Source organism: Mustelus asterias, chromosome 10 (genome assembly GCF_964213995.1).
Source record: "Mustelus asterias chromosome 10, sMusAst1.hap1.1, whole genome shotgun sequence".
In the NCBI taxonomy this organism is placed as follows: domain Eukaryota; kingdom Metazoa; phylum Chordata; class Chondrichthyes; order Carcharhiniformes; family Triakidae; genus Mustelus; species Mustelus asterias.
The window spans coordinates 88,601,755-88,628,077 of record NC_135810.1 but is presented as its reverse complement, the minus strand read 5'-3'; the positions used below and the strand labels follow the sequence as shown (position 1 = coordinate 88,628,077).

The following is a 26,323-nucleotide window of genomic DNA, read 5'->3' as shown; positions in this document are numbered from 1 at the left end:
TGGACTGTGGGAGGAAACTGGAGCACCTGGTGGGAGGGGGGGGGGCGGCGGGAAACCCACGCAGACACGGGGAGAACGTGCAAACTCCACACAGTGACCCAAGCCAGGAATCGAACCCAGGTCCCTGTGAAGCAGCAGTGCTAACCACTGTGCCCTATCGTGCCGTCCCACAGCAGCACAGTTGCCCCTTCACTTTGCGCCTGGCTGTGTTACAAATGTAAGAGTTAAAGTCCAACAGGTTTATTTGGTAGCAAACACCATTAGCTTTCGGAGCGCTGCTCCTTCGTCAGATGGAGTGGAAATGTGTATCAGGCCCACGTGACCCGCTGAACAATGTGTCGATGTCAAGGCTCGCGCGCCGGCTCCTCCGTTGCCTGGTGACGGCTCGGGCCTTCGGTTCTGCGCATGCCCCTTTTCAAAAAAAGGAGCGAAGAAAACACCAACTCCCAGAATGCTGCCGGCCCACACGCAGGCGCAGTGGCCGTGCAAGCGCGCGAGGGTCGTGAGCGTCCTGGACATGTTGAGCCGGCGGCTGCTGAACCTCTTTAAATGTATTCGAGGTCGGCGCTTAAAAACGTACAGGAATGTCTCCACTTCGTGGTCCCCGGTGGGAGCGGCCTTCAATGCCAGACCGAGGAGGAAGGCGGATTTATTTGGGAAGAACGTGGTTAGTGAAGCTTTGGGTGAAACGGGCACGAGGCTGGTGCCGGTTAAACGGTTAACGCTCAGAATGGCCGCGGCGACAGCCATGTTCTACACAGCAAGATCCCAGAGACCAATTGGCCAGCTAATCACTTTGAGACGCTGTGTTGGCCAGCTTACTACCTCGTAGTATCAAAGCAAAATACTGCGGATGCTGGGATCTGAAACAAAATGCTGGAAAATCACAACAGGTCCGACTCGCATCCAGAATGGAAATGTTAGTCCTGTTCTCTCTCCACAGATGCTGTCAGACCTGCTGAGGTTTTTCCAACATTTTCTCTTTGTGTGCTATCTAACAGTACCACTGTCACTCCTGAACCATTAGACTATGCTTTAACGTCTTCAGGATTTGGAGATGCCGGTGTTGGACTGGGGTAAACACAGTAAGAAGTCTCACAACACCAGGTTAAAGTCCAACAGATATATTTGGTAGCAAACGCCACTAGCTTTTGGAGCGCTGCTCCTTCGTCAGGTGAGAGGGAGATCTGTTCACAAACAGCAAACAGGGCATATAAAGTCACAAACTCAATTTACAGAATAATGATTGGAATGTGAGCCTTTACAGCTAATCAAGTTTGTGGTTTGACAATACAACCTGTGCTTAATGCTCTCTCCACTCACATTGTCTGTATCTTTAAGACTTGATTAGTTGTGAAGACTCGCATTCCAATCATTATTCTGTAAATTGAGTTTGTGTCTTTATATGTGCTGTTTGTGAACAGATCTCCCACTCAACTGACGAAGGAGCAGCGCTCCGAAAGCTGGTGGCGTTTGCTACCAAATAAACCTGTTGGACTTTAACCTGGTGTTGTGAGACTTCTTACTGTGTTAACTTCTTCAGCCCAGGGAATGTCACTGCCAGTCTTTCAACTCAAAAGCTAGTCTGTCACTAACTGTTCCAAGAACAGGCATTTTTATTGACTGTCATTACCTCATTGTTTGAGCCTACAGCATTCAATTTAAGTTTGTGGTTTGCAGTGCAGTGAGCCCAGTTAGCAAACTATAGTTATCTTAAAATTGTGTTCATAAACATTTCAAATTTGTGCAGTTATGTTCAACATAGCTGTCTCTTTTATTGTACTAATTTACATACAATCTTGGCTAATATTTCTGTGCAGTGACATTGTGACCAAGGAATGGCTATAGCACATTTGGCCTGTATGTGCTGGCTCTCTGCAAGAGCATTTCAGTGAGCCCCACACTCCCCTGCCATTTACCTGCAACGTTTTTCTCTTCAGACAATCCAATATCCTTTTCAAAGCCACAATTGACCCTGTCTTCACTGCATTTACAGGCAATACTCACTGGTCTCTCACTGCAAGTTTTTAAAAAAGTTTCTCCTCGTGTTGCTCTTTCCTTCTTTGCCATTCACTTTAATCTGATGTCTTCCTGTCCTTGGCTGTTTCTTTAATGGAATCAGTTTCTCCGTATCAATTCTGTCCAGATCTCCCTCAATTTTAAACACCTATCCATAAAATCATGAAATCAGACAGTGCCAAAGGAGGCCTTTCGGCCCATTGTGTCTGCTCTGAAAGAGCATCTTGCCCACACCCTGCCCCAGGGAAACCAGAACTAGAGGGCACAGCCTCAAAATAAGTGGGGGCCGGTTCAGAACAGAGTTGAGGGGGAACTTCTTTTCTCAGAGGGTAGTGAATCTCTGGAATTCTCTGCCCATTGAAGTGGTGGAAGATACTTCGTTGAATATGTTTAAATCATGGGTAGATAGATTTCTGATCGATAAGGGATATGGGGAGCAGGCGGTTAAGTGGAACTGATTCGCTTCAGATCAGCCATGATCTTGTTGAATGGTGGGGCAGGCTCGAGGGGCTAGATGGCCTACTCCTGCTCCTATTTCTTATGTTCTTATATCCGTAACCCAGAGCATTTACCATGGCTAATCCACCTAATCTAGGAACAGGAATAGGCCATTCAGCAAAACTGATTCTGGGATGAAGGGGTTGTCTTGGGAGGAAAAGTTGTGTAGTTTGGGTCTGGATCCACAGAAGTTCAGAAGAATGAAAGGTGATCTTATTGACACGCACAAGATTCTGAGGGGACTTGACGGTATTTTCTGAAAGGATGTTTCCCCTTGCAGGGGAATCTAGAACTAGGAGAGCACAGTTTCAAACTAGAGTCTCTCATTTAAGATAGAGATGGTTTCCTCCCACAGTCCAAAGATGTGCAGATTAGGTCTAATGGCCATGCAAAGTAACCCCTTAGTGTCACGGAGATACATAGTAAATACATGGGGTTATGGGATAGGGCCTGGGTGGGAGTGTTGTCGGTGTAGGCACGATGGGCTGAATGGCCTCCTTCTGCACTGTAGGGTTTCTATGATTCTTTGATCTTTGGACACTAAGGGGCAAAATAAGCATGGCCAATCCAACTAACCTGCACATTTTTGGACTGTGGGAAGAAACCCACGCAGACATGGGAAGCACATGTAAACTCCACACGGACAGTCACCCAAGGCCGGAATTGAGCCCAAATCCCAGGCATTGGGGTAGCAGTGCCAGGTGCTGTGCCACTCTGCTGCCCATCAAATCCCCTTTTCACCATCTCTTGAGGATAACAATTTCAGCTTCCCAAATTCTACTCTTTATTCAAAATTGCAACATATTTGTAAAAGCAAAAAAAAACAAAGTCTGAGCACTGATCCTTGGGAAGCCCCCCCACTGTTTACCTTCTTTAATCTGAAAACAACCATTTGCTGTTTCCTGTTAAGCTGACCTTTTATGCAACCAGACACAGGCCCTCCTATTCCGAGAGCCACAATTTTGTTAATCAGTTAATTAAATAGTATTTTCATAGAATTCCTAAAGTGCAGAAGGAGGCCATTCGGCCCATCTATAACGACCCCGCCCAGGTCCTATCCCCGCAACCCCGTATATTTACCCTGCTAATTTCCCTGACACTAATGGACAATTTATCATGGCCAGTCCACCTAACCTGCACAAATTTGGACTGTGGGAGGAAACCGGAGAACCTGGAGGAAACACACACAGACATGTGGAGAATGTGCAAACTCCACACACACACTGACCCAAGCCCGGAATCGAACCCGGGTCCCTGGCGCTCTGAGGCAGCAGTGCTAGGCGCTCTGAGGCAGTAGTACTAGCCACTGTGCCACCCTTAATTTGTTGAATACTTTCCTAAAATCCATATATACAACATCCACTGCATTCCGTTTATCAGCCTTCTCTGTTACTTAAATCAATTAGATTAGTCAAGCATGATTTGCCTTTTACAAGTCCATGCCGGATCTCCTTAATTTACTCAAACCTTTCACCGATTATTGTTTCTAAAACCTTACCCACCATTGATCTGTAGATGCTAGGACTGTCCTTGTATCATTTTTTAGAAAAGTATCATGTTTAAGGGAGGGAATGTACAACAAGACCTGGGTGTTCTCGTACACCAGTCGCTGAAGTTCAGCATGCAGGTGCAGCAGGCAGTAAAAAAAGCAAATGGTATGTTGGATGTCATGACAAGAGAATTTGAGTGCAGGAGCAGGAATGTCTTGCTTTAAATTTGCAGGTCCTTGGTGCGCCCCACACCTGGAATATTGTGCAGTTTTGGTTTCCTTATCTGAAGAAGAATGTTATTGCGATAGAGGGAGTGTAGTGAAGGTTTACCAGACTGATTTCTGGGATGGCAGGACTGACAAATAAGGAGAGATTGAGTCAGTTAGGATTATATTCACTGAAGTTTAGAAGCTTGAGAAGGGATCTCATAAAAACTTATAAAATTCTAACAGGGCTAGACAGGGTAGATGCTGGAAGGATGTTCCTGATGGTGGGAGAACCCAGAACCAGGGTCATAGTCAAAGGCTACAGGGTGCACCCTTTTAAGACTGAGATGAGGAGAAATTTCTTCACCCAGAGTGGTGAGTCTGTGGAATTCGTTACCACAGAAAGCAGTTGAGGCCAAAATGTTGTATGTTTTCAAGAAGGACTTGGATATAACTCTTGGGTCGAAGGGGATGTAAGGATATGGAGGGGAAAGTGGGATCAGACTATTGAGTGGGTGATCAGCCACAATCATAATGAATGGTGGAATAGGCTTGAAGGGGCCGAATGGCCTACTCTTATTTTCTATGTTTCTCTTTGCAACTCCAATCCTCTGGTACCACCCTGTATCGAGGGAAGCTTGGAGGATTATCCCCAGCCCTGCCCCTATCTTAATCCGAAAGCAAGCCACCCAGACCAGGTGACTTACCTACCCTAAATATAGCCAGCCTTTCCAGTACCATCTCCCTCTCAATTCTCACTCTATCGCTTCATCCTGGATCATAGTGTCCAAACTGACTGTTTACCTATTTGAATTACTCAACTTTCCATAGTTGAGGCCAAAATGCTGTGTGATTTCAAGAAGAAATTGGATGTAGCTCTTGGGGCTAAAGTGATCAAGGGACTGGGGGGGAAGGCGGAATCAGGATATTGAATTTGGTGATCAGCCATGATCGAAATGAATGGCGAAGCAGGCTCAAATGGGCCAAATGACTTACTCCTGCTTCTATTTCCTTCATGAAGTGCTTTTGACACGTTTCTGAGGTGCTTGAAATATAACTTATAAATGCAAGCTTTCCCAACTTTGTTTTTAATATACAATGAAAGTTTAGTCCAAAGGTTTTGTAGTCTGTGTGCTTTAACATCAGTTTCCTAGTTAAACATCAATATATGCTAGGCTAAATTTTATGTGCCAATGTAGACACTTTTCATAGAATCATCGAATCAAACAGCGCAAAAGAGGCGCTTTGGCCCATTGAGTCTGCACCGACACATTAGAAACACCTGAACTCCCACCTAATCCCATCTGTCAGCACTTGGCCCATAGCCCTGAATGTTATGATGTACCAAGTGCTCATCCAGGTACTTTTTAAAGAATGTGAGGCAACACGTCTCCACCACCCTCCCAGACAGCACATTCCAGACCGTCACCACCCTCACATCCCCTAAACCCCTGTACAACCCCTGTATAAACAGGAGCCCCTCACCTTGAACCTATGTCCCCTTGTGACTGACCTTTCAACTAAGGGGAACAGCCGCTCTTTATTCACTTTGTCCATGTCTCTCATGATCTTGTATACCTCGATCAGGTTGCACCTCGGTCTTCTCGGCTCCAATGCAAACAAACCAAGCCTACGCAACCTCTCTTCATAACTTAAATGTTCCATCCCAGGCAGCATCCTGGTGAATCTCCTCTGCACTCACTCCAGCGCAATCACATCCTTCTGATATTGTGGTGACCAGAACTGCACACGGTACTCTAGCTGTGGCCTCACCAAATTTATATATAACTTCAACATGACTTCCCTGCTTTTGTAATCTATGCCTCGACTAATAAAGGCAAGTGTTCCATGTGCCTTTTTCATCACCCTACTAACTCTGCTTTGAGATCTGTGGACAAACATGCCACGGTCTTTTTGTTCCAGAGAACTTTTTAGTGTCCTACCATTCATTGAATACTTCCTTGTCAAATTACTCCTTCCAAAGTGTATCACCTCACATTTTTTAGGATTAAATTCCATCTGCCACTTGTATGTCCATTTGACCATTCCATCTATATCTTATTGTAGCCCAAGACACTTCGCCTCACTGTTAACTACTCATTCAATCTTTGTGTCATCTGCAAACTTACAAATCCTACCCCCCACATAGTCATCAATGTCATTTATATAAATAACAGATAATAGGGGGCCCAACACTGGCTTCCAGTCACTAAAGCAGCCTTCTGTCATCAACCTCTGATTCTGATAACTGAGTCAATTTTGAATCCACTTTATCAAATTACTCTGTATCCCATGTGAATTTACCTTCTTTACAAGTCTCCCATATGGGACCTTGTCAAAGGCTTTGCTGAGATGCATATAAGCTACTTTTGATGAGTAAATATTGTAAAGTTCTATGGTGTGTTGCGAAATTTTAATTTTGCACTAAGTGGTACCTGTAGTTCAGTTCTTGACACTCACCTCTTGAGTTGGAACATTGCGGATTCTAATCTCATTCCTGAGACTTGAGCACAAAACAGGTGGATGTAAAAGATTCCATTGCACTATTTTGAAGAGGAGCGGGGGAGTTGCACTATCTCCTGCCAATACTTAACACTGCGAGTGGACTACTTGTGCATGCACAGAAATCCAATTACATATACACATCAGTTTTCAGGAAAGGAGCTGAATCCTGCCTTAAAACATTTGCATATTCTGTCATGTTCTCTAATCTCTTCAGTTTAAAAAGAATCAAATGAATTAGTTTTGTTGCAGAATTAAATATGATTTTGCAAAGTATAGACAACCACATTGTTTTGATGCTCAGTTGATGATTCTTGAAAGTAAATAAGCTGGGTTCTTGACATCTACTGCTGCCTATAAAGTTGGAGGCCATGTATGCACCATGCTGCCTATTGCCCCTATACAAATGGTGGCTGTGCATGCACGACCTTGGCAGCAAATGCAGCTGGGGCGTTAACCTGGTCAATCTTAATCTGTTTTTGTCATGTTGATTGAAGGATAATCTGGTTAACAAATTGTGAGAACTAGCTGTGTCCAAATTGCTGCATTTCTTATATATTACAACAATGGCTACACTTTATTTGTTCTAAAGTCCTTTGTGATGTCCTGTGATCATGAACAACATTATATAAATGCGTGCTGTGAACTGAAGTTTCCTACTTTTTCATTAAGGGTCTTTTTGGTGTACATGAGCTGAGTTCCCCAGTAGGATTTCAGGTGGCTCAAGAAAATGCATTGAAAGAAACTGAGGAGTTAGTGGAGCAAGCCTGTAAAACACCACCTGGTCCTCAGATTGTGCAAATCTTTGACAGACTTTCAGACTGTCTTTGTAGAGTTGCTGATTTGGTAAGTAAAGTTAGCTTTCTTTTAAACTCATAATATGACTTCCAACTTTGGCAGCCACCAATTTTATAGTTAAATTGGTTTTGTTTTTGATCAAAAATGTGCTCGTATTGCAATTAAAGCGAAAATTTGTTTGTAGGAGGCAAGCAAACCTGGCAGTCAGGATGAGCCACTTTTAAGATTATCAATTTTGTTCTCAAATGTGGAGATATTATTGGTTAAGCTAGTAAAACGTCAGGAGACATTGCAGCCGTCTCCTCTGATCCTGCCGACTCTGCACTTAGGCTGTTATGCAAAATTGTATTGTCTCCTGTTAAGCCATTTTGATTCTTAATTGAAATTTTGACCATATTACAATATTACTACAGCAGTGACTACACCTTAATGGCTCTAAAGTGCTTTGAGCCATCCTGAGCTTTTGAAATACACTTTATACAAGTACATTTTTTTTGTGTAGTCAATTCAGTTGAAAATGGAATGGTAGTGTGATTGATGGCTGCAGTCTACAGTTGTCTTATTAATATCTATGCAGGATTTGGCCTCATTTATAGCCTCGATCCAAATTTAAACAAAACAACTGATCTGGAGGGGAGGTGAGAGTGATTGCCATTGACATCAAGGCAGCATTTGACTTGCTGTGGCATCAAGGAACCCTGGTAAAATGAGCTCTGGTAAACTTAGCACCAAGGAAGATGGCAGAAATTATTGGAAGTCAATCGTCTCAGCCCTAGGGCATTGCTGCAAGTGTTCCTCAGGGCAGTGTTATTGACCCAACCATCTTTGGCTGCTTCATCATGATCTTCCCTCATCAGAAGGTCAGGGGTGGGGATGTTTGCTGATGATTGCACAATGTGAGGTTTCATTTTTAACCCTTTACAATGTGAAGCAGTTTTTTATTCATTCAAGGGATTTGGGCCCGCTGACTAAGTCACTATTCATTGCATTTCCCTAATTGCCCTTGAGAAGGTGGTGGTGGTGTGTTGCCTTTTCGAACTGCCACAGTGAAGTTATAGTTCTGAGTCGGGATGGTTTGTGAGTTGGAGGGGAATTTGCAGATGGTGGTGTTCCCATGGATGGTATAGTACAAATATTACTTTACCAATTTTCCTCTATATTCTGTACTTAATTAAAATGTTTTTTTATCAGCGACCACACAATGGCCATTAGCTGCTGTTGGTATTGCGTTGTATTTTGTCTTGAATCGTTTGGAATAGGGATTTTGCCTGGAATTGGGGCAAAGAATCTTGTATTGTCCTTTAAGTGCCTGAGTAATGCTTGTTTAATCATCATTAAGTTTTACTATTTAGATTTAGTATTTTTAATATTTTCATTGGTTTTATTGCGAGGTTAAAACTTTGATTTTATTATTATCACATGTATTGGTTGGTATACAGTGAAAAATATTGTTTCTTGCATGCTATACAGGTAAAGCATACCGTTCATAGAGAAGGAAAGGAGAGACTGCAGAATGTAGTGTTACTGTCATAGCTAAAGTGTAGAGAAAGATCAACGTAATGCGAGGTAGGCCCATTCAAAAGTCTGATGGCAGCAGGGAAGAAGCCGTTTTTTGAGTCAGTTGGTACGTGTCCTTTTCCCAATGGAAAAGAGTATGTCCGGGGTGCGTGAAATTCTTGAATGTGCTGGCTGCTTTTCTGAGGCAGCAGGAAGTGTAGACAGAGTCAGTGGGTGGGAGGCTGGTTTGTGTGATGGACTGGGCTTCGTTCACGACCCTTTGTAGTTTCTTGCAGTCTTAGACAGAGCAGGAGCCATACCAAGCTGTGATACAACAAGAAAGAATGCTTTCGATGGTGCATCTGTAAAAGTTGGTAGGAATTGTAGTGGACATGCCAAATTTCCTTAGGCTCCTGTGAAAGTAGAGGTGGTGGTGGGCTTTCTTAACTATAGCATTGGCATAGCGGGTCCAGGACAGGTTGTTGGTGACCTGGACACCTAAAAACTTGAAGCTCTCGACCATTCCTCCTTCATCCCCATTGATGTATACAGGGGCGTGTCCTCCACTACACTTCCTGAAGTTGATGACTATCTCCTTCGTTTTGTTGACATTGAAGGCGATATTATTGTCATTACACCAGTTCAGCAGATTCTCTCTTTCCCGTACTCTGTCCCATCATTGTTTGAGATCCGACCCACTACAGTGGTGTCATCAGCAAACTTGAAAATTGAGTTGGAGGGGAATTTTGCCACACAGTCATAGGTGTATGAGAAATATAGTAAGGGGCTGAGGACACAGCCTTTAGGGGCACCGGTGTTGAGGATGATCATGGAGGAGGTGTTGTTGCCTATTCTTGCTGGTTGCGGTCTGTGGGTTAGGAAGTCTAGGATCCAGTCGCAGAGGGCGGAGCCGAGCCCCAGGCCACGGAGTTTGGCGATGAGTTTCGTAGGAATAAAGACTGAGCTGTAGTCAAATAGGAATCTGACATAGATTCCTGACACCAGTGTCTTTGGTGTCTTAAGTATTCCAGGGTTGAGTGTAGAGCCAGGGAAATAGCATCTGCTGGGACCTGTCGCGGCGATAGGCGAACTATAGTGGATCCAGGCAATCTGGGAGATCGGAATTGATTCGCGTCATGACTAACCTTTCGAAGCACACCATAATGATGGACGTCAGAGCCACCAGACAATAACCATTAAGGCACGCTGCCTGGCTTTTCTTTGGTGCCGGGATGATGGTCATCTTCTTGACGCAGATAATGGTTAAAGATTTCGGCGAATACCCCCGGCAGCTGGTCCGTGCAGGATCTTGAGTGCTCGTCCGGGTGTATTACTGGTGTATTTTTGGTTTCTTTGTCTTCCTGTGGCAGCTTCATTTTTTTCTTTGCATATGATTTCCCAGCTAAAATCTAAATTATGGTCTACATTTGAATTTACAACATATTGATAGATTTTATCAGAAGTGTGCAAAGGATAACTTGCAAACTGTTGATGCAAAGGGTTGATGATGCATTGTTTTGTGGTATGTTATTTTTGGAAATTGAACTCGCTTGCTATCTCTTTGTACAATATGCCTTTTGTACGCAGGCAATTTGTTTCGATGGTGATATTTGTTAATGCCTTTCTGCAGCAGCCTGTATGTATGCAAAATGTAAACTTACACGTTTATTGGAAGTGCAAAATTATGAGCCTAATGTCTTAAGGATTGAATATTTCTAAAACTAAGTTTTGTGACTAATTGAAATGTATCATGATCTTGTCACTTATTCCTGTATTTTTCTTATCAGGCAGATTTTATTAAGGTAGCGCATCCAGACCCTTCATTTCGAGAAGCTGCAGAGATCACCTGTATGACCATTGGCACAGCGGTGGAAAAGTATGTATTCAGAATTGACAGTGCAAGAACTATTTGTACAAATTAAATGCTACTTCGGTGTAATTGCAGAAAATCAAAAGATAAACAAAGCCATTACTCTCTCCTGAAGGCAGCAACTAAAGCCGGCCTACATTTGGTGTGGCCCTTCAATCATGTAGCTATTCTTAATAACAGAAAATGTTGGGTTATACAATAACATGAGGCATTCAGAAATGAATGTCACTTTGTCCTTCCCTGTTGTCTGAATGTGTATTGGTGATCATTGGAACCTTCTAAGCTGTGACTCAGTCCCACACATTGATTTGACCTGTGCTACGGGGAAAACCCAATTAATTTTTGAATGTTTTCTCTTGACCAGAGATTCCTAAATTTTTTGTTGAGCTTTGGGGATTTGGGTTCTCTTTATATCCAAATCACCCCTTTGTCCCCCACCGTTATTCTAAGATCTATGGTCCCCAAGGCAATGTGAGACAATAGGACCCCAATTCCATTGGCTTCAAAAACCAGGACAAATTGAGAATGTTTTTCCTCCTTTCAGTGACGGAAGGATTTGGACACCTTATGCAACCAACAGCTTAAATGTTCTCTACTTTCAAGTGGAAATCAGGTGCCACAGGAATGTCTTTCACAATAGATGCAACCACGCCAAACAAGAGGAGGTGCATTGTGAGATATAAGAGAGTTTTAGCTTATCAGAAGCTGTTCAATTGTTCTAATACGAACTAGAAATTTGCAGAACTTCAAACATTGAAAAATAAATTAATATTGTTGTTTGTGGGACCTTGCCATCTGCAATTTAGCTACTACATTCTTCTACAAAATAGATGACAGTATTTCAAAAGCAATTCATTTGGATGTGAAATCTTTTAGGAGATCTGAAGAGAATAAATTGGACTGTATAAATACAAAATACTTATTTCCGTTCTGAGTACCAATAGTGTAAAGCATTAGTGAAGAGGTGTAAAGTAAAGTCCCACGCTAGCGGATTGGTGAGGTTATTGGGATAGGGTCAGGAGGTGAAAGTGTTAGCAAAATGCAAAAGCTACTGACACAGCTGCACATATCTGCCTCTGGTTTTAAGAAGATGAACCTGTGGCTCTCTATCTTGGACAGCCTGTTCTCCTTCCACCACTGGAAAGGCTTAAATGTGCTAAAAGCTTCAATTAAGTATTAAAGGACAAGTGACAGTCCAATGGACAGGTTTTATCATGGTAATGTGGATTTGTTCTTATGCACTTATTTTGGACATCAGAAATTAAATATGGTGAGAATAATACAAGTGGAAATGACCTGGGAACAAAGTGGCTATATTGTGTAATCATGGGATGAAGTACCTACCTGATCAAGTAGCAGCTATTTTATGTGTCACAGGCTGAAACAGGAAATTGACACCAGAGACATAGGTATTTCAATCATATTGTCACCTACAGGAGTGACAAGTACTGTAGCTTCTTGTGAGTTCAAGCAAATGCATGCCTTACATACTAAATGTATATGTAACAAGCAATCTAAATAATTTTATGGCTATTTGAATCCTATTCTTTCCCACTGACATTTTCAACACTTGAATATGCCATTTATTTAGTGTGTTTGCAACTGAAGCTGTTTTTAAATGCATGCAAAATACTGGTACAGTCTACATTTCTTTAGATTTTGGGCGCAAGATGCATACTTTTACTGGGACAAATTCTATTACATCAGCCCTGCTTAGCTGGGCAAATTAAATATTGCTTGCTTTTTGTAAATGCTCACAAAAAGTGTCATCTTTGCCAACCTTGACGGACCCATACTCTTGGTGTCTATTTCTTTTACAGAAATTGATTTTTGTGCCATTTGCAGAATATTTTAAGGGGTTAGTTTGTTAATTCTTAATTCTGGTGCCTTCTCTGTGGGATACCTACATTGATAGGCAAAGTGGGATTCACCAAAGTGGAAAACCTGGGCTGGAATCTTCTAGCCCTGCCGATGGCACACCCCCATCGCAGGTTTCCTGGTGACATGGGTGCAGTCAGTGGAAAATTCCATTGACAGTGGTGGGGACAGAAGATCCCACCGCTGGTGAACGGTGTGTCTCCTCCCGCTGCGAGAAACATGCCATGGGGAGAAAATTCCCTTCATGGAGACCAATTTGCAAAATAACAGTACTTTTCCAGAGAACAGTGCTTGGAGACTTCTGAGAGCAGCAGTTTGTGTTCAAACAACTGAAGAGTTCTACTTTCAAGTGGAAATCAGGTGCCATCGTGTTCCACTGATCTCAAAGTCAAACATGAACAGTTCTGCGACTCTCCTGTAATATGAAAAGCGAAATAAATTTGATGTAACTCAATTATCAAGTGAAGTACTGAATCTGTTACTTCATGGAAGACCTACTAGTGAGAATATCAAATTTTAGTAGGATGTTCTTCCAGATGATGACTTTGGCAGGAACTGGTATTGTATGAATCTGTCACCAAAAGTATCTGTGCACAGCACAGTTGGACCTTCATAGAGAACATAGGAACTGATCCTGAAGGAGTGGCAACAACTGGTTGAGCAGTGATTGAAGCAATAGTGTCTTAATGGAAGCCTGAACCATCAATACATTGAATGCAGCATACACATCTGAAATATAGCAAGTCAGCGAAGCAATCAGTAGGCTGCGTTCAAAGTTAGTCCATTGGGTGGCACTAATGTTGAATATATTTTGCATTTTTTTCTACCTTTTTTAATTACAGTACAGAATATAATGTAACATTCACAGTGCGAGTCTTTTTCCTTTTTAGGCTGAACACGAATATTGAACTTTGTAATAGTTTGAAAAATTTATTGAATGATAAAGAAGCCTTGGATTCCCTGGATCCAGATACAAGGTATTTTTATATTTTGTTCCCTGTTCCCTTTCTCTGATGATCTCTGAGAAAATAAAGTAAGCTAGGGGGCTGAAAATCAATGTACTGAACGGTCTATGTTATGGAAACACTACAGCTTGACAGTAGACAGTTTATGGACATCTCTGGGTTATCTCAGTAGTTGCTCATTCATTCAGTCACTGGACACTCCTGTAAGTGGATCTTGCATCCCCTTGACTTAGAGTACGCCCTTTCCTGCCCAGCATCTGGTTAAAAATTAGAATGGCCCAGCAATTCTAGCCGTACACTGGCTATTGGAATGCATAGCCTCTTCCTTTGGACATGGCATAAACTTTGAACCAATAAGTGGTCTTATTCACATGAGATTGATGAATGAACAAAAAAAACTAGTTTAAATAGTGAGATTTTTATTTCCCTACCTTCCTTGATGCATCAAACAACAATGCTGGCAACTTTCTTTCTCTAAACTTGGATTTTTAACCAAAAAGTCACCTGTCAACTCTACTCGATCACCCACTGGCTAATTGCTATGAATTTTAGAGAATTGGCCTTAATTAATGACTGAGTTTGAAACAGTCTATAATTGATTCTGTTCATTTGAGTAAACTTGTAATCACCACTGATACTGGTGGAATGAGCCGATTAGCATTTTTCAGTATTTCAATCAGCATAATGGCAGAGTAACTGAAAAGTCCTAAGAAACTAGCATGGTGGAAGTATATGTGCATATTGCCATTACAATGATGCCAGTTTTCAGTAAAATGTGGGCCAATTTCTCTGCGCATTAGGATGTTAATCAGAGAGCTTGGGAAATGAAGGATTCTGTTTTCCTTTTGAAAGTCTCAAACAGCTCTCTTTTGCTACTTCAAGTTGTGGTGTACCATCCTAACTCTCTCCATCTCCCACAGAACGTCTGTAACCAGGTACTTTGTCATATAGTTTTGAATTTATTGCATACTGATAGTTTCTTTAACATAATGTTAAAATTTATCCAGTTGGGAAATAATGCCCTGATACTTAGCTTTTTAAAGCTGTCACTTGATAATTGAGTTGCATCAAATTTATTTTGCTTTTCATATTACAGGAGAGTCGCAGAACTGTTCATGTTTGACTTTGAGATCAGTGGAATTCATCTGAATGAGGAAAAGGTACTTTTAAAAAAATATATATGAATGAAGAAAGTAGAGAACTTGCATCCATCAAACACCTTTCACTAGCTCAGGATGTCTGAAAAACCCTATGCAGTTGATTAGGCAATTTTTGAAGTGTAGTTTGGCATCCAGTTTAGGGATACTAATGTCCTACAGATAGCATAGATACAATGACAGTGATCTATCGTTTTTGTGATGTTGATTGAGGGAGAACTTTTTTGTTAAGTTACAAAGTGTTTTATTTAATGTACTTTCGTTTTGTTTTTCTTTAAAGTCTTTAGCCAGTTTCCTTTTGAAAGCCACTATTGAGTCTGCTTCCATTACAACATTATGCAGTGCACTCCAAATCCTAACCACCCATTATGTAAAAAAAAGTGTTCCTCATGTTACCTCTGGTTCTTTTGGCAGTCACTTTAAATGTGTGTTTTCAGTTTATCAAACTCAGTCATTGGAAGCAGTTTAACTTTATTTACTCTATATAAACTCTATGATTTTAAACACTTGTATGAAATCTCATCTTTGCTCTCTTTGCTGTAAGGAGAACACCACCAATGCAAACCTGTCCACATAACCAATCCCTCATCCCTGGAACCATGCTCGTCAATTTCTCCTGCACCCTCTCCACAGCCTTTATATTCTTCTTTAAAATATAATGTCCAAATTGGACACAGTACTACATTTAGAGACACACTAGTGTTTTATATTGGTTTTGCATAATTTTTGACTTTTGTATGTCTTTATTCAGAAACCCTAGGATTCTTTGCGCTTTATTACATGCTTGGTTAACCTGACCTGTCACATTCAAAAATTTGTGCACTTAAGATTTGCGTCCCTTTAAAATTGTGCAATTTAACTTGTATTGTTTCTGCTCATTCTACAATAAAATAAATCATCTCATACTTTTCATCTTGCATTTGTCTACCCGTTCTACCAGGCTATTATGTTCTGAAATCTATTGCTGTCTTTCTCATTGTTTACTACACTTGCAAGTTGTGTCATCTGTTAAATTACATAATTGTGCCATGTGCCCCTAAGTTTGTGTTACTAATGTATATTGAAAACCTTAGGGAACACTTTTGTACACTTCCTTCTAATCTTAAAAAGGCTTTCCACCACAACTTTCTATTTTCTATGTCATATTTTTATTTATATTGTTTCGATGTCATCTATCCATGGATTTCAGTTTTTCTAACAAACTTGTTATCTGCTATTAAACTATTTTTGAAGGTCCATGTGCACATCATCAACTGCACTGATCTCACCTATCCTCTTATCTCATCAAAAATACTGTATTTATTTCATGTAGGTATCGCTGACATGGCCAACATTAATTGCCCACCAATAATTGCCCTTGAGAGTTTGGTGGTTAGCCACTATTTCGAACTACTGTAGTTCATGTATGATTGTACCCCCGTGGTACTGTTGGGGAGGTTCAGAGTTTTGATCCAGTGAGCATGAAGGAACTGCAATGTATTTCCAAATCATGATGGGGTGTCTTGGAAGAGAACCTGTAGTTGGTGTTGTTTCTGTTTGTCTTCCTTGTTGAAAGAATTTTGGCACGGTGCTACTGTGCATCTTGTTGATTACTAATTTCAAACAAGCCACTAATTACTGTTATCATGCAAGATGCACTGCAGTTAATTTGTGCAGAACAAGATCCTAGAAATACCAATAAGATAAAGAACCAACTGATCTGTCTTAGTAGTATGATCTAAGGATGCTGTCTCGTGAATGCCCCTGCCGTCTTCAAATGTGCCATGGGACTTTTACATCCACCTGAGAGGGCAGGTCGGGCCTCGTTAATGTCTCGTGCTAACAATTCAGAAATATGCTGAGTGCAAGTCTTGATGATGTCCTCTTTTCACTTGAGTGGAGCTTGAGTCCATGACTTGTGTCTTGGAGACAGAAGTGCTATATGTGAGCCAAGACTGGTACTGTATTTTGCATAGGCAAAAAGCAGCTGTCATCCTATGCCTGTGGTACCCTGGAAAAGCACCAAGATGAATGGTCACTTGATCTGTATTTGATAGAATTGGGTGAGGAGAAATATTGGCTAAGATACTAGGAGAACTTACTGTACAGTAAGGTCAGCCTAAATATGAGCTCGAGTTGTGATGCAATATTCAAACCTACAACATTTTGACCCAGAGGCTATCAACTGAGCAAGCAACTCGAGAGAGGCAGTGCAATGAAGTGATTTTATAAGGGAGATCAACAGAATATTGACATTCTAACTGAAAGATAGACTGATGCTGGAATGAAGCTAAAAGAATGAAGGTGCATACCAGGGCATATGTTAGAAGATCCTTTTACCAAAAGAGGCCTGACCTTAATGGAGCTGCAAGAGAATTGCCATGTGGCTTTGTGTGGGAAGGAACTTGGGCCACACTTTATAAATAACCAAAGATTAATGCAAATCTGTTGGGAACATTTGAGTAGAGATCATAAGGCAGCCTTCTGCAAGGTACCTTCCGATGCTGCTGTGGGACTAGTCACGTGGCGATGAGCAATCATCCTTTTCTGTTTCTATGGAAAAATACCTGGCTGACTTGTTTCTCCCCTGAATAACATAGTTGATGTTGAAGATGAGAGGGCTGATCTGCTTTCAGGAAGTGTGATGTGTTTACAGGCAGTGAGTTCCTTCTGATTAAGTTTAATAAATGCTGTATCATGGAGATTTATCTGTGATTTTCTGCAGTGTGCACCTGTGAAATCAGCTGTAATACTCTTAAAATATGACTTAAATTGCACAGTTCTATCCCTTTCCACAATATTTGCTTTCCACTCCTCCCACGTATATCTGAGAATATGTTGTGTTTTTTGTCTTTATAGCGTAGAAAGGTGGTAAACCTCAACGTTCAAATGCTGGACTTGAATAATAGTTTTCTACTGGGTACTCACCTTCCTAACAGAATTGACCGAAGTGCTATCCCAGAACACATTCATAATTATTTCTCAATACAAAAGGATCATATTCATATTAATGGCCTTCATGCAGATGCACCTGATGACTTGGTAAGTTTGACGTATTGGACAAATTGGGGTGAATTGTTCCTTTTTGTGTATGAATGCATTGTATCGAGCCTCTGCTTCTTATACTTAATACATAGTTCTAGTCATTCATTGTGATTCAATTGCAATAGACTTGCAGCGCCCAAGTTGCATTTATAGTAAATGGCATTTAAATAATTTGTATCTGAAAATGTTGTAAGAACTGCAGGGAAAGGAGCATGCTTGATGGACTACTGGATTGTAGTCTTGGATTATTGACTATACTGGATTATAGTACTACTAATATGCCATCGTTGAAATGTTTTTATATCATTTGATAGGGAAAAAAAGGGAATAAATTGTAATAAGAAAAATGCTGCAGTTTCTGGAACCTGAAATAAGAACATCGGATGCTGGAAAAATTCAGCAGGTCTGACAGCATCTGTAAGGAGAGAAAACGGAGTTAACGTTTTGAATCCTTCGATTCTTCATCAGAATTGAAGAGAAGAAGAATATGTTAGATTTTAAAGTGTAGCTGTGAGAGATTGCAACAAAATGTAGCAACTTTAAGAACAAAAGACAGATGGCCTGGTGTGGGAGGGGGAGGGAGAGGCTGCATTGAGGCAATTCATGTCTGAGATTATTAAAAAGGAGTTTGAGGAGAAAGGACATTTCTGACAGAGTCAAAGGACTTGAAACACTGCTTTCTCTCCTAATAAATACTGCCAGATGTACTGAGTTTTTCCAGCATCCTCTGTTCTTGGTACAAGTTGGACTCTTTTTTTTAAACAAAACAGGAAGAACTGTATGAAGGAATGACAAGAATAAGGGAGAGAATTCCATCAGAGCCCGATGTGGCAGCAGGAAGTTAAAGAAGCTCCAAGCCAGGAGAGGAAGCAACATTTTTAAAAATTAATTTGTGGGATGTGCCTATCACTGGCGAGGCCAGCATTTATTACCCATCCCTAATTGCTCTTGAAGATGGTGGTGAGCTGCCTTCTTGAACTGATACCCAGTGGTGTAGGCAGTTTCAGGATTTTGACCTAGTGAAAGAGCAGCAATACATTTTTAAATTGGGATGATGAATGGCTTGGAGGGAAACTTCCTGATGTTGGTGTTCCCATGTATTTGTTGCCCTTGTCCTTCTAGATAGTAATGGTTGTGGGTTTGGAAGGAGCCATCTAAGGAGCCTTGAGTTCCTGCAGTGCATCTTGTGGATAATAAACACTGTTGCCAGTGTGCGTCAGTAGTGGAGGGTATGAATGTTTGTAGATACAGTGCCAATCAAATGGGCTGCTTTGTCCTGGATGGTGTTAAGGTTCTTGAATGGTGGAGCTGCATTCATCCAGGCAAGTGGAGAGTATTCCATCACACTCCTGACTATGGCTCGTAGATGGTGGCCAGGCTTTGGGGAGTCGAGAGATGTGTTACTCGCTGTGTGATTCCTAGCCTCTGGCTTGCTCTTGTAGCCACAGTATTTATATGGCTACTCCAGTTCAGTTTCTGGTCCATGGTAACACCAGGATGTTGATAGTGGGGGTGTCGGTGATGGTAATGTCATTGAATGTTATGGGGAGTCAGGAATGATGCCGAACACACAATTACTTAATTCTTATAGTGCTGAAAGAAGCCATTCAGCACATCAGGACTGCACTGGTTCTCTGGAGAAGCATTCTACCTAGTCCCACTCCCCTCCCTTATCCACCTTGCCCATTCTTTCTTTTCAGATAGTAATCAAATTCCCTTTTGAATACCTCGATTGAATCTGCCTCCACCACCCCCTCAGGAAATGTGTTCCAGACTCCAACCACCCTCTGAGTGAAAACATTTTTCTCAGATCATTTGTACTACTTTTGCCCATTATTTTGCATCTGTGCCCTCTAGTTCTTGATGTACCCTTGACGGGGTTTCTTCCTATTTATCCTGTCTATATCAGTCAGGATCCTAAATATTTCAAGCAAATCTCCTCTCCACCTTCTTTTCTCCAAGGAAAACCGACCCAGCCTCTCTAATCTATCCTCAAAGCTACAGTTTGTCCCTGGAATCATTCTTGTGAATTTCCCCTGTACTCTCTCCATTGCCTTCATCATTCCTCAGGTATAATGCCCAGAGTTGGATGCAGCACGCCAGATGAGGCCTAACATTCTGCAACTATCAGTGAACCTTCCCACTTCTAACCTTATGATGGAAGGGAGATCATGATGAACCAACTGAAGATAGTTGGGCCTGGGACACTACCCTGATGAAATCCGGTGATGCTCTGAAACTGGGCTGATTGACCTCCCACAACAATCTTCCTTTGTGTTCGTTATGACTCCAACAAGCGAAGAGTTCTTCCCCTGATTCCCATTGATTTAAGTTATGCTCGGGCTCCTTGCTGCCACATTTGGTCAAATGCTACCATGATGTCAAGGCACTCACTCTCACCTCACCTTGAGTTCAGCGCTTTGTACATGATTGAATCAAGGTTGTAATGAGGTCAGGAGCTGAGTGATCCTGGCCAAACCTAAACTGAGTGTCAGTGAGCAGTTCATTACTAAGTAAGTGTCACTTGATAGCACTGTTTCTGATAGCTTACATCACTTTACTAATGAGCAGACTGTTGGCTGAGTTGAATTTGTCCTGCTTTTCGTGCACAGGACATACCTGGGCAATTTTCCACATTATAGAGCTTTGACAAAGGGTCATCTGAACTCGAAACATCAGCTCTTTTCTTTCCTTGCAGATGCTGCCAGACTGCTGAGATTTTCCAGCATTTTCTCTTTGGTTTCAGATTCCAGCATCCGCAGTAATTTGCTTTTTTTCCACATTATAACTTGTGTTGGAACAGCTTGGCCAGGGTTGCGAAAAGTTCTGGAGCACAAGTCTTCAGTACTACTGCTGGAACATCGTCAGGGCCCATAGCCTTTGCAGTATCCAATACCTTCATGGTATCACATGGAATGAATTGAATAGGATAAAAATGGACATCAGTGATGCTAGGGACCTCTGGAGAAGGTTGAGATGAATCATCCACTTGGAAGTTCTGGCTGAAAATCATTTCAAATGCTTTAGTCTTCATTTGCACTGATGCGCTGGGCTCCTCATCATTGAGGAAGGGATATTTGTAGAACATCCTCCTTCAGTGAGTTGTTTAATTTTCCACCACCATTCAGCTGAATGTGGCAAGACTGCAGAGCTTAGATTCGATTTGTTGGTTGTGGAATTGCTTAGCTCTGTCTATCGCTTGCTATGTTTGCTCTTTGACACACAATAATCCTGTATTGTAGCTTCAGGAGGTTGACGCTTCATTTTTAGATATGTCTGTTTCTGCTCTGGGCATACCCTCCTAAACTCTTTATTGAACCAGGATTGATCCCCTGGCTTGAGGGTAATGGTAGAGTGGGGGATATGCTGGGCAATGAAGTTAGAGATTCTGTTGAGTGCAATTCTGATGCTGCTACTGGCCCCCAACATTGCATGGATGCACAGTCTTGAGTTGCTAGATCTGTTTGAAGTCTCTCCCATTTAGCACGGTTATCATACCACACAACAGAGTGGAGGTGATCTGAACCCATGGAGCCAGGTGCAGAAAGAGAGGAAGAGATCCAGACCCATACATCTAGGTAAAGAGGGAATAAGAATCAAGGGGTGTAGATACTGTGTTGGTGCAGAGTTTTTATTTAAGTAGGGTCAGGCACTATGGTGAGCCAATGGGGAGGACAGCTAAAATTAGGCGCTTTTAGTTTTTTAAGAACATTAGAAAGTGCAGGTGTAGGCCATATAGCTTGTCAAACCTGCTCCACCTTTCATATGACCATGGCTCATCTTCTGCTTGAAGTCCCACTTTCCCACCACCACTTCCCATATTCCTTGATTCCCTGAGATTTCAAAAATTTATCTCAACCTTAAATGTATTACATGGTGAAGCATGCACAACCCTCTGGGCTAGAGAATTTCCAAGTTTCACAGCTCTTTAAAGAACAAAGAAAATTGCAGCACAGGAACAGGCCCTTCGGCCCTCCAAGCCTGCACCAACCATGCTGTCCAACTAAACTAAAACCCCCTACCCCATATCCCTCTCTTCCCATCCTATTCATGTATTTGTCCTGACGCCCCTTAAAACTCACGACTGTATCTGCTTCCATTACCTCTCCCGCATTGAGTTCCAGGCACCCACCACCCTGTTTTAAAAAAAAACTTGCTTCATACATTTCCTTTAAACCTTGCCCCTCGCATCTTAAACCTATGCCCCCTAGTAATTGACTCTTCCACCCTGGGAAAAAGCTTCTGACTATCCACTCTGTCCATGCCCCTCATAATCTTGTAGACTTCTATCAGATCGCCCCTCAACCTCAGTCGTTCCAGTGAGAACAAACCAAATTTCTCCAACCTCTCCTCATAGCTAATGCCTTCCATATCAGGCAACATCTTGGTAAATCTTTTCTGTACCCTCTCCAAAGACTCCACATCCCTTCTGGTACTGTGGCGACCAGAATTGAACACTATATTCCAAGTGCAGCCTAACTAATGTTCTATAAACATAGAAACATAGAAAAACTACAGCACAAACAGGCCCTTTGGCCCACAAGTTGTGCCGAACACATCCCTACCTTGTAGACCTACCTATAACCCTCCATCCTATTACGCTCCATGTACTCATCCAGGAGTCTCTTAAAAGACCCTATTGAGTTCGCCTCCACCACCACTGACGGCAGCCGATTCCACTCGCCCACCACCCTCTGTGTGAAAAACTTACCCCTAACATCTCCCCTGTACCTACCCCCCAGCACCCTAAACCTGTGTCCTCTTGTAGCAGACATTTCCACCCTGGGAAAAAGCCTCTGAGAGTCCACCCGATCTATGCCTCTCAACATCTTATACACCGCTATTAGGTCTCCTCTCATCCTACGTCTCTCCAAGGAGAAAAGACCGAGCTCCCTCAGCCTATCCTCATAAGGCATGCTGCTCAATCCAGGCAACATCTTTGTAAATCTCCTCTGCACCCTTTCAATCTTTTCCACATCCTTCCTATAGTGAGGCGACCAGAACTGAGCACAGTACTCCAAGTGGGGTCTGACGAGGGTTTTGTATAACTGCATCATTATCCCTGGACTCCTAAATTCAATCCCTTGATTGATAAAGGCCAGCACACCATACGCCTTCTTAACCACCTCCTCCACCTGCGGGGCCGATTTTAGAGTCCTATGGACCCGGACCCCAAGGTCCTTCTGATCCTCTACAGTACTAAGAGTCTTTCCCTTTATATTGTACTCCTTCATCCCATTTGACCTACCAAAATGGACCACGACGCATTTATCTGGGTTGAAGTCCATCTGCCACTTGTCCGCCCAGTCTTGCATCCTATCTATGTCCCTCTGTAACTTCTGACATCCCTCCAGACTATCCACAACCCCACCAACCTTCGTGTCGTCGGCAAACTTACCAACCCATCCCTCCGCTTCCTCATCCAGGTCATTTATGAAAATGACAAACAGCAAGGGTCCCAGAACAGATCCCTGGGGCACACCACTGGTGACCGACCTCCACCAAGTTGCAACATGGTTTGCCAATTTTTAAACTCAATGCCTGGCCGATGAAGGCAAGGATGCTGTATGTGTTCTTGACTACCTTCTCCACCTGCGTTGCCACTTTCAATGACCTGTGTACCTGGACACCCAGATCCCTCTGTCTAGCAAAACTCTGAAGGGTTCTGCCATTTACTGTATATTTCTTATCTGTATTAGACCTTCCAAAATGCATTACCTCACATTTGTCCGGATTAAACTCCATCTGCCACCTCTCCACCCAAGCCTCCAACCGATCTATATCCTGCTGTATCCTCTGATGGTTCTCATCGCTATCCTCAAATCCACCAACCGTTGTGTTGTCCGCAAACTTACTAATCAAACCAGTTATATTTTCCTCCAAATCATTTATATATATTATAAACAGCAAAGGTCGCAGCACTGATCCCTGAGGAACGCCACTTGTCACAGCTCTCCATTCAGAAACACACCCTTCCACTGCTACTCTCTGTCTTCTATGACTGATGTGGAGATAGTAAGAAGTTTAACAACACCAGGTTAAAGTCCAACAGGTTTATTTGGTAGCAAAAGCCACACAAGCTTTCGGAGCTCTTAGCCCCTTCTTCAGGTGAGTGGGAATTCTGTTCACAAACAGAGCTTATAAAGACACAGACTCAATTTACATGAATAATGGTTGGAATGCGAATACTTACAACTAATCAAGTCTTTAAGAAACGAAACAATGTGAGTGGAGAGAGCATCAAGACAGGCTAAAAAGATGTGTATTGTCTCCAGACAAGACAGCCAGTGAAACTCTGCAGGTCCACGCAACTGTGGGAGTTACAAATAGTGTGACATGAACCCAATATCCCGGTTGAGGCCGTCCTCGTGTGTGCGGAACTTGGCTATCAGTTTCTGCTCAGCGACTCTGCGCTGTTGTGTGTCGCGAAGGCCGCCTTGGAGAACACTTACCCGAATATCAGAGGCCGAATGCCCGTGACCGCTGAAGTGCTCCCCAACAGGAAGAGAACAGTCTTGCCTGGTGATTGTCGAGCGGTGTTCATTCATCCGTTGTCGCAGCGTCTGCATAGTTTCCCCAATGTACCATGCCTCGGGACATCCTTTCTTGCAGCGTATCAGGTAGACAACGTTGGCCGAATTGCAAGAGTATGTACCGTGTACCTGGTGGATGGTGTTCTCATGTGAGATGATGGCATCTGTGTCGATGATCCGGCAGGTCTTGCAGAGGTTGCTGTGGCAGGGTTGTGTGGTGTCATGGTCACTGTTCTCCTGAAGGCTGGGTAGTTTGTTGCGGACAATGGTCTGTTTGAGGTTGTGCGGTTGTTTGAAGGCAAGAAGTGGGGGTGTGGGGATGGCCTTGGCGAGATGTTCGTCTTCATCAATGACATGTTGAAGGCTCCGGAGGAGATGCCGTAGCTTCTCCGCTCCGGGGAAGTACTGGACAATGAAGGGTACTCTGTCCACTGTGTCCCGTGTTTGTCTTCTGAGGAGGTCGGTGCGGTTTTTCGCTGTGGCGCGTTGGAACTGTTGATCAATGAGTCTAGCGCCATATCCTGTTCTTATGAGGGCATCTTTCAGCGTCTGGAGGTGTCTGTTGCGATCCTCCTCATCCGAGCAGATCTTGTGTATACTGAGGGCTTGTCCGTAGGGGATGGCTTCTTTAACGTGTTTAGGGTGGAAGCTGGAGAAGTGGAGCATCGTGAGGTTATCCGTGGGCTTGCGGTACAGTGAGGTGCTGAGGTGACCGTCCTTAATGGAGATGTGTGTGTCCAAGAATGCAACCGATTCCGGAGAGTAGTCTATGGTGAGCCTGATGGTGGGATGGAACTTGTTGATGTCATCATAGAGTTGTTTCAGTGATTGTTCACCATGAGTCCAAAGGAAGAAAATGTCATCGATGTATCTAGTGTATAGCATCGGTTGAAGGTCCCGTGCGGTGAAGAAGTCTTGTTCGAACCTGTGCATGAAGATGTTGGCATATTGAGGTGCGAATTTGGTCCCCATGGCTGTTCCGTGTGTCTGGATGAAGAACTGGTTGTTGAAGGTGAAGATATTGTGGTCCAGGATGAAGCGGATGAGATGTAAAATTGCATCTGGAAACTGGCAGTTGTTGGCGCTGAGCACTGAGGCCGTTGCAGCAATGCCATCGTCATGGGGGATGCTGGTGTAGAGTGCCAAGACATCTATTGTGACGAGGAGCGCTCCTGGTTCAACTGCTCCATGTGTGCCGAGTTTCTGTAGGAAGTCCGTCGTGGAGATGCCAGTGTTGGACTGGGGTGAACACAGTAAGAAGTTTCACAACACCAGGTTAAAGTCCAACAGGTTTATTTGGTAGCAGATACCATAAGCTTTCGGAGCGCTGCTCCTTCGTCAGATGGAGTGGAAATGTGCTCTCAAACAGTGACTGAGCCAGTTCTGTATCCACCTTGCCAGCTCACCTCTGATTCCATGCAACTTCACCTTCTGCACCAGTCTACCATGAGAGACCTTGTCAAAGGCCTTACTGAAGTCCGTGTACACAACATCCACTGCCCCACCCTCATCAATCATCTTCGTCACTTCCTCGAAAAACTTGATCAGGTTAGTGAGACATGACCGCCCCTTCACAAAACCATGTTGCCTCTCGCTAATACTTATTTCCAAGTGGGAGCAAATCCTATCTCAAAGAACCCTGTCCAATAATTTCCCTACCACTGACATGAGGCTCACCAGCCTGTAATTACCTGGATTATTTATTGCTACCCTTCTTAAACAAAGGAACAACATTGGCTATTCTCCAATCCTCTGGGACCTCCCCTGTAGCCAGTGAGGATACAAAGATTTCTCTCAAGGCCCCAGCAATTTCCTCCCTTGCCTCTCTCAATATTTTGGGGTATATCCCATCAGGCCCTGGGGACTTGTCTACCTTAATGTTTCTC

The 26,323-nt window shown here is 42.8% G+C and overlaps 1 protein-coding gene across 1 annotated transcript in view; it reads left to right on the top strand.

Moving 5' to 3' along the window:
- Window positions 1-465: 465 nt before the first annotated feature.
- mipepa (mitochondrial intermediate peptidase a) overlaps window positions 466-26,323 on the top strand; it is a 131,907-nt gene continuing 106,049 nt past the window's right edge. Inside the window, exons 1-6 of the mRNA XM_078222145.1 lie at window positions 466-667; window positions 7,388-7,561; window positions 10,798-10,886; window positions 13,649-13,735; window positions 14,820-14,883; window positions 17,719-17,901. Of these exons, the coding sequence (XP_078078271.1) occupies window positions 518-667; window positions 7,388-7,561; window positions 10,798-10,886; window positions 13,649-13,735; window positions 14,820-14,883; window positions 17,719-17,901 (747 nt within the window). The 5' untranslated portion in view covers window positions 466-517. The remainder of the gene's footprint in view (window positions 668-7,387; window positions 7,562-10,797; window positions 10,887-13,648; window positions 13,736-14,819; window positions 14,884-17,718; window positions 17,902-26,323) is intronic.